This window comes from Aphis gossypii, unplaced genomic scaffold (assembly GCF_020184175.1).
Source record: "Aphis gossypii isolate Hap1 unplaced genomic scaffold, ASM2018417v2 Contig00619, whole genome shotgun sequence".
Lineage (NCBI taxonomy): Eukaryota > Metazoa > Arthropoda > Insecta > Hemiptera > Aphididae > Aphis > Aphis gossypii.
Genome location: NW_026083195.1, coordinates 41,705 through 49,611, shown reverse-complemented (window position 1 = coordinate 49,611; position 7,907 = coordinate 41,705). Strand labels below are relative to the sequence as shown.

Sequence of the window (7,907 nt, the reverse complement as noted above, 5' to 3'; positions counted from 1 at the left end):
GTTTCAAAGTATTATTATATTTTCGTTAGATAACGTCATAGTAATACTCATATTGATTATTTATTTAGATGATCATATATCTATACTGATATCACATAATTGGGACTCAATTAGTATTAAATAATCGTAAAGAAAAACCGGGATGCAAATAGTAAGTCACATATCGTAATTTTTATTTATATGCAACCCATAAATTTACTCTGTTATTTGTAGTGCTACAAGAGCGAATTTACTTATCATAAGTTTAAAGACAAAAATATTAACCCGAGATTTCAATTATTTATATATTTTTTTAGGCTATTTTAGTATTTAAGCAAGTTATGGCCATTTAGAGATTGTAATATTTTAGATTCTGAACGGAGTGAAGAATGTATTGATTTTACAATGATGTATGTTTTTTTTAGATTCTGAACGAAGTGATGAATGTATTGATTTTACAATGATGTATGTTCTTTTTTTTTTTTTGTTTTTTTTTTTTTGTGTCTGTGTACAGCATAACTAGTCGAAATAATGCTCCAATCTCAAACTATGGGGGTGGTTTCCGATGTAAAAGTGAATATCCTAAAAACTAATCACTGTAAATACTTGAAATTTTCACCAAATGTTTAGGTTAGTGTTATTTATATACAGTTAAATTTTCAAAAATTTTTGACTTTTTTTGAACTATTAATAGACAATTGAAATTTTCAATTTTTCTAAGTATTTTTTTTTAAAAGAACGATAAAAATTTTTTGGCTGACCAGAAAATCTTGAAAATTTAATACAAGGTTCCTTATAAGTTGTTCTTAATGTGATAAAAAAAAATCCGAAATCGTAAGTCACAATTTTTTTTTATAAGTGCTTAAAGTTCGAATTTATACAAAATATGTCAAAATTGCGAAAATTTGCAAATAATTTTGTGGTTGGAAAATCGTAAAATTTTTTTCTTTTATAACTAAGTTTTGAAAATTTGGTACATGGTTCTCCATAAATTTTTCTTCAGATATCTGTAAAAAAAACTCTACCGGATTCAGACATAAAATGTTTATGAGTGTTTGAATTTTAAATTTTTACAAAACCGCGTTAAATAACGGTTTAGCCTCAAACGATTTTAAATATTTATTATTATTCAAAAAGTATAAGTCGTAGATACTTGAAAATTTTACCAGTTATTTAGATTGGCATTTTCTTTACATGATTAATTTTCAAAATATTTTGAGTTTTTTTTGAGCTATTTATAGACAACTGAAATTTTCAATTTTTCTGAAAATTTTTTTTTGAATTGTCGATAAAATTTTTTTGGCCCTATCAAAATACTTGTAAATTTTGTAAATTTTATACAAAGTTCCCATATATGTTATTCTTATAGTGATTAAAAAATTATAAGAATACATAGGCACAATTTTTTTTTATTAGCATTTGAAGTTTAAATTTTGACAAAAATTCATCAAAATCATGAATATTTGCAATTATTTTGTAGTTCAAAATTCATAAAATTGTTTGTATTTATATCTAACGTTAAAAAATTCAACACTAAGTTTTCCATAAGTTTTGCTTCAAAAAGCTATAAAGAAAATTTTAAGCGTCATTATAGGAAAAATGTTTTGGGCGTTTGAGTTTTAAATTTTTATGAAATCGGAATATTTGTTTCAAAATAGAATATATGACAATATTTAATTATAATATATTCTAGACTGACAAATCATCTCCGTTCAGAATCGTTTTTCGTATAAAATGATACCTATCATTGCATTCAAATTTAATCTACCCTAGTCCGAGGTCCACCCCACCCCCTAATGTACAGCAGAGCGGTACCCACTTGCCGACTTTTTTAAATTTGTTTTTAGAAGAAAATATACATTCTGTATAATACTGGATATTATGAATATATCTATGAAAATAAAAATAGAACATGAAATACATAATTTGGGGAGAGAAGCCACCCACTATTGATCTGTTGACACTGACTGTTTTTCCACCCCTGATATAGATATTATTATATTATAAGTAAGTTAATCTCAAATAAACTTATCATGTATTAAGTAATATTATAGTAAAGATGAATTACATTTTAAAACTAATGGTAATAGTTTTAAGTGTGTGCAGAGGCTTATTTAGGATTTGGCAGCCTTGGTTACACATATTTATTTTTTACAACTGTTTAAATCAGTTTAATAATATAACCTTCCAGTCAAATTTACTGCCCCCAAAACAAGTGCTACCAGGGGCCAACCATGCCAACGCCCCCCCTCCCAACCTCAATACGCCACTGTCGTGAGTGCGAATCGACACTTTTTTATTAAATGTATTACAGGCGCAAATCGCCACCTTTTTATTTCTATTATATACTGTTCATGGACACTATCGCCACCTATTTATTTGCTATATTTTTTATGTTGTTACTTGTTTGTATAATGTATTTTACTTATACGATTATATACCTAAGTGCTACAGGGTATTAACAATTCTGGCGTACAAAGATTAAATCTGAAATTGTTATAGAAATGGAGATGTGACTTGCAAATGACAATTGCTCCTATTACCTAGGTAGTATAAGATTAATATAAAATGTATCTATCCATTTCGTCCTATGGCTAATAAGTAATAAGGAATAACACGTTTCCACCAAAAGTGTATGTTTCCCTTTTCCACCAAATGAGATCCACCTGATTAAACCACGATCTTACTAAAACAATTTGGATACTAAGCTACTATCAAAACTTTGTTATAATTTTATTTAACATATTTTCATGATACTAATATTTTATACGATATCATATTATATCAGTGGCGTACACAGGTGTAGGGTTCTAGGGTTCTGACCCTAGAATTTCAAAAAAAAAATCTTATTTACCACCATTTGAATATATAGTCGATAAATTGTTGGTAATATTTAATAGATATAAATCAAATAAATTATAATTTGTTACAACTAATTAAACAAAAACTGTTAAGCAAATTATTTAAATTAATTACTGATGTAAAACCCTAACCAAACCTGAATCCTGCGTACGCTACTGTATTATATTATAATATAATGCTAGTATATAAATAATATTAAATATTTTATTCTCACAGTTACACTATATATTTACATTAATTAGTAACACATTAAAATAATCTTTTAAGGGTGTGGACCGTTTTTACAAATAAACTATATATTTCCTTTGTCATTTTTTAATCAAATAGATTGTCTTATTAAACATTAAATTTATTATAGGTAACGTTTGAAATATAATCACTGAATGTGTAAACAACAACGGTAAAAAGTATCAAGAGAAAATAATATAAATCACATCAATTTTATATTTACCTACACTAAAAAAATATTTAACTTTATAAATAACTGTAAAAATGATTTCCAATAATTATATAACTAACACACTAGAGACAATTTACCAACCGAACAATAGCGTAATATAAAAATGGTTTCGGTAAAACGTCTATAAATTAGGTGGATATGGTATTGGTGGAAAAGAGGAAGATCCATGTAATAACTCTCCAGGATGTAACGTCTTATCTTAATAATTGCCGTGGACGAAACGTCCGTTTATCGTTCATGGTGTAGATCTGCTATGTTATTCGTATATGCAGTTCGTAGTGGGAACTGGTACCCCCACTACCACCATGGATACGGTTTATAAAATTACCTACCGTAATCAGTGCGCATTCAATATACCACCTTGTTGTATGTCCGTCTTACCAGCACCAAGTTTTATTAAACCATTAAGATATATTCATTTCATACGAACCGTTTGGTTTTTCACATTATTTTTTATTTTACTAACATAAAGTACTTATGGCGTCGATAGCTGTTATAGTATTTATGACAATAATCGCTATTACCTGCAATGGAGTAGCTTCTAAACCAACCGAAAAATATTTGACAAGTAAGTACCTACCTACATATATTTATTTATTTATTTTATCAATTCATTCTTTGTTAGAATATAATTGTAATTTTCTAACAAATATTTTGAATTAAACTTAATATGTTTTTTTAATATGTAAAGGATTGTTGGACGTTCTTAACCCGCCAGAAACGATATTCCCGGAGTTTAACAAAGGGACCACATTGTCATCATCAGGAAAAAAAGTTAACCACGTAGATTACGAAAGGTTAGTCTCAAAGCGAAAACGCTTCATCAATTTTATAATTTAATTAAGTACCTATTCTATATTATATAGCGTTGTAGAATTTATAGTAGGTACCTAAATCATAATGACGTATTTTACACTCATGTTTTTTTTTCGTGGCTGGGAAGGGCTCATTAAATTTTGTACTAAATAATTACCAAACTTAACATACTAGAAAAAAAACATTAACATAGTACTATAATGTTTATATATTATATATATACTTATATACAACGAGCAATTTTATTTATTACAAATAGACGATAAAAATGTTTTTGTAATATTAAAGTATTATTATTTTTCCAGATATACCTAGATTAGTATTAATGCATCGTATTATTTTTTTTTATATTTTTATCATAATATTAATTAAAAAAAGAAAAAAATATTTCATAGTATTAAAAAATAATATACAATCTGGTCGCCGCCAAGGTACGATTATTTTGAATAGAACAGTAAAGATATTGAAACTCATCTTCTTGATTTATAGTTTGAATAGAAATTCATTCATTTGTCGTTAGTTTATTATTTTAATTAAAATAATATTTTTTTAATTTTTTTAATAACTACTGTAATATAAAAAGGTACCTATTTAATAATTATAATGTATGTTATCAACATTAACTATAAATTAACTTAATAAAAAATTATACATTGTAACTTTTCATAGAACATACTAATCTTCAGTTGTTATTTATTATAATTATTATTTTATTATACTGTATACTGTAGTGCAGGGGTCTCCAACCTACGGCCCGCGGGCCGGATCCGGCCCGCCAAGCTTTTTGCACCGGCCCGCCAAGTTAATTAATGTTTTGATTGTTTTGAAATATAAAACAAATTTTGAATTATAAAATAAAAAATTATATAAATAAACATACATTTTTTAAATAAATCTTATCTATTCTTATTTATTTCTCAATTTCATAACCTATCTATTCCTAGATAGACAACAATTTTTTTTTTTTTTTTTAGACACATTCTAAAAATTTTGGCCCGCGATGCCAAAGCGTATACCAAATTTGGCCCACCGTAAAAAAAGGTTGGAGACCCCTGCTGTAGTGGATTCATAATATTATTTGATGTACCAACTATAACCATTAATTTACAAAATTAACTACTTTAAATGGAGATGAAGAAATATTAACTATAGGTTGTTTGATATTTTAACCTACAAAAAATAAAAAAATAGTATTAATTTTTCAATATGATTTTTATTATTTAACGCAGTGGTTTTCAATCTAGGGTCGCGAATGATTGGTTAAGGGTCACCAAAAATAATTTACGATATGTTTTTTTCATATTATTCAAAAATAAAATAATGTTTATTTAATTTGTTCTACATCTATACAATAACATAGGTACCATTTTAAATTGTTCATAACTCGTATCGAATGGTTTCCTATACATATATTTAAACAATTTCAGTCGCAATCGTTTATAATACCTATGTGTTATTTGGCAGTACATGTATTTTATATATATACTTACATACAATGAGCAATTTTATTTTATTACCAATAGACGATAAAAATGTTTTTGTAGTATTAAAATATTTTTTTTTGCCAGATATACATTAGTATTAATGCATTATATTATTTTTTTTTTAAATATTTTTATCATATTATAAATTTAAAAAGAAAAAACATTTAATAATATTTAAAAAATAATATACAATTTGGTCGCCGCCGAGGTACGATCATTTTGAATAGTATAATAAATAATCCAATAATTACACTATACGGCACAAATTGCTCCATTCTATTATATCAAAAACACTTTCATATTATTTCAATAATGCAATAATAAATATGCTTTTGATTTATCTGGAATGATGGTGAATACGATATTTTTAATTTAAAACATGAATAAAGATATATAGGTAAATATAAATAGAATAGTTTAATAAACTTTATTGACGTATCATCAAAAAATACAATTTTATTTTAAAATTATCGAAAATATTGTACTAAGAAATCATATTTATTTTAAAATAAATGTTGATATTTATTATTTTGAATACCATGTAGTAAATAATTGCCAATTGGTAATATTAAGAATTAGGTATCAATTGGATTATTGGACTAAATATCTTTGTAATTAAACTTTATTAAATAATAATCTAATATAATAATTTTTTTTTCTCAAAAAGGAAACGACGACAGGCTTTGCCTGATGTAATTGGTGGAGACGGTGGATTTGGTTCTGTCATGTTCCTCCAAAGTTCGCAGTCAAATTTGAATGAGAAAAATGATAGCACAAATTCCTCCACAACAACAAGGTACGTAGTAGACTATTGGAGTAAATAATAATTTACTATTATAAGTTTTTTTTTACTTAAAAAGGGAACGACGACATGCTTTGCCTGATGTAATTGGTGGAGACGGTGGATTTGGTTCTGTCATGTTCCTCCAAAGTTCGCAGTCAAATTTGAATGAAAAAAATGATAGCACAAATTCCTCCACAACAACAAGGTACGTAGTAGACTATTGGAGTAAATAATAATTTACTATTATAAGTTTTTTTTTACTTAAAAAGGGAACGACGACATGCTTTGCCTGATGTAATTGGTGGAGACGGTGGATTTGGTTCTGTCATGTTCCTCCAAAGTTCGCAGTCAAATTTGAATGAGAAAAATGATAGCACAAATTCCTCCACAACAACAAGGTACGTAGTAGACTATTGGAGTAAATAATAATTTACTATTATAAGTTTTTTTTTACTTAAAAAGGGAACGACGACATGCTTTGCCTGGTGTAATTGGTGGAGACGGTGGATTTGGTTCTGTCATGTTCCTCCAAAGTTCGCAGTCAAATTTGAATGAGGATAATGATGGCACAAATACCGCAACAACAACCGATGATAAAAATATGTTACTTCGTTTATCACACAATTTTTGCTGCTATTGCTTGTGCTGCCAATGCAAATTTAGGCGTTGACGCTCAGCATTGAATATTAACTCAACATCCAAAACCGATGTTCCAGTGTAGGCATGCATTAATCCTTTTCTCTGACTCATGCCAATTGTGTACCTTCATTATAATGAAACCGTTTCTATAAATTCACTTAGCTTATAAGGCCAAATTATGAAATTATTTAATAATTAATTGGCTTATTTTTGTTTTATGTATTAGTTGCAATCAACATATTACTTTATTATATATTAACATTTATAAAATTTTTCTTCTTTTCAGAATAAAAACTTTCGAATCAAACGAAAATGGTATTTTATTTACTTTGTATTAACTTAAGTTTACACTCACAGACATTTATTAACATTGTCTAGCGCAAGGGTGGCGATACTTTTTCGGGTTAAGTGCCAAAAATGACTATTTACTTGGTAAGATTATAGGAAAAGCATGCAATTACTATAGGTAGATACTTGCGTTGTCATTGAAAATTGAAATGTTGCCCATTTGCCACTTCTAAATTTAAAATAATGAGCTCCGTATGTTATTAATTCACATGGTATGACATAATTATATATAAATTATACATTATATATAAATTCTATAACATTATTTAAAAATTAACTGAATTGCCTGTGTATATATTTTGATCGCATATATTTTGATATCATACACACTTTAATGGGATAATTCGTAGTACATAATTTCTGATTGGTTTTTGAAATAAGAGCGCAGCGATTTATAAATTTTAGCTACAGTATCGTAATGATGATAGTCTTGGTGCGCAACATCTCTTTGAATGTGTGGTGACCGTGAACTAGGAAGTCTATACTAGCTTGGAAGTATAGCAATTCTTTGTTAACACCCTAAATTTTACAATTT

The 7,907-nt window shown here is 27.2% G+C and overlaps 1 protein-coding gene across 2 annotated transcripts; it reads left to right on the top strand.

The window, feature by feature from the left end:
• Positions 1-3,643: 3,643 nt before the first annotated feature.
• Positions 3,644-7,223, top strand: LOC126554823 (uncharacterized). 2 transcript variants are annotated; one of them, XM_050209847.1, is made up of 6 exons: positions 3,644-3,869; positions 3,993-4,098; positions 6,269-6,397; positions 6,462-6,590; positions 6,655-6,783; positions 6,848-7,223. In XM_050209847.1, exons 1-6 carry the CDS (start codon positions 3,779-3,781, stop codon positions 7,053-7,055), a joined length of 792 nt encoding a protein of 263 aa, XP_050065804.1. In that variant the 5' UTR covers positions 3,644-3,778; the 3' UTR covers positions 7,056-7,223. The 2 variants fall into 2 exon arrangements, with proteins under 2 accessions (XP_050065804.1, XP_050065805.1); XM_050209848.1 differs by lacking the exon at positions 6,462-6,590.
• The last annotated feature ends 684 nt before the right edge of the window (positions 7,224-7,907 follow it).

What these genes read in the sequence shown, in the direction of transcription:
- LOC126554823 (XM_050209847.1), top strand. Translation starts at nt 3,779, where the DNA reads ATGGCGTCGATAGCTGTTATAGTATTTATGACAATAATCGCTATTACC. An exon ending in AATTCCTCCACAACAACAAG is followed by an intron (nt 6,398 to 6,461) that starts GTACGTAGTAGA and finishes TTACTTAAAAAG; the next exon opens with GGAACGACGACATGCTTTGC. An exon ending in AATTCCTCCACAACAACAAG is followed by an intron (nt 6,591 to 6,654) that starts GTACGTAGTAGA and finishes TTACTTAAAAAG; the next exon opens with GGAACGACGACATGCTTTGC.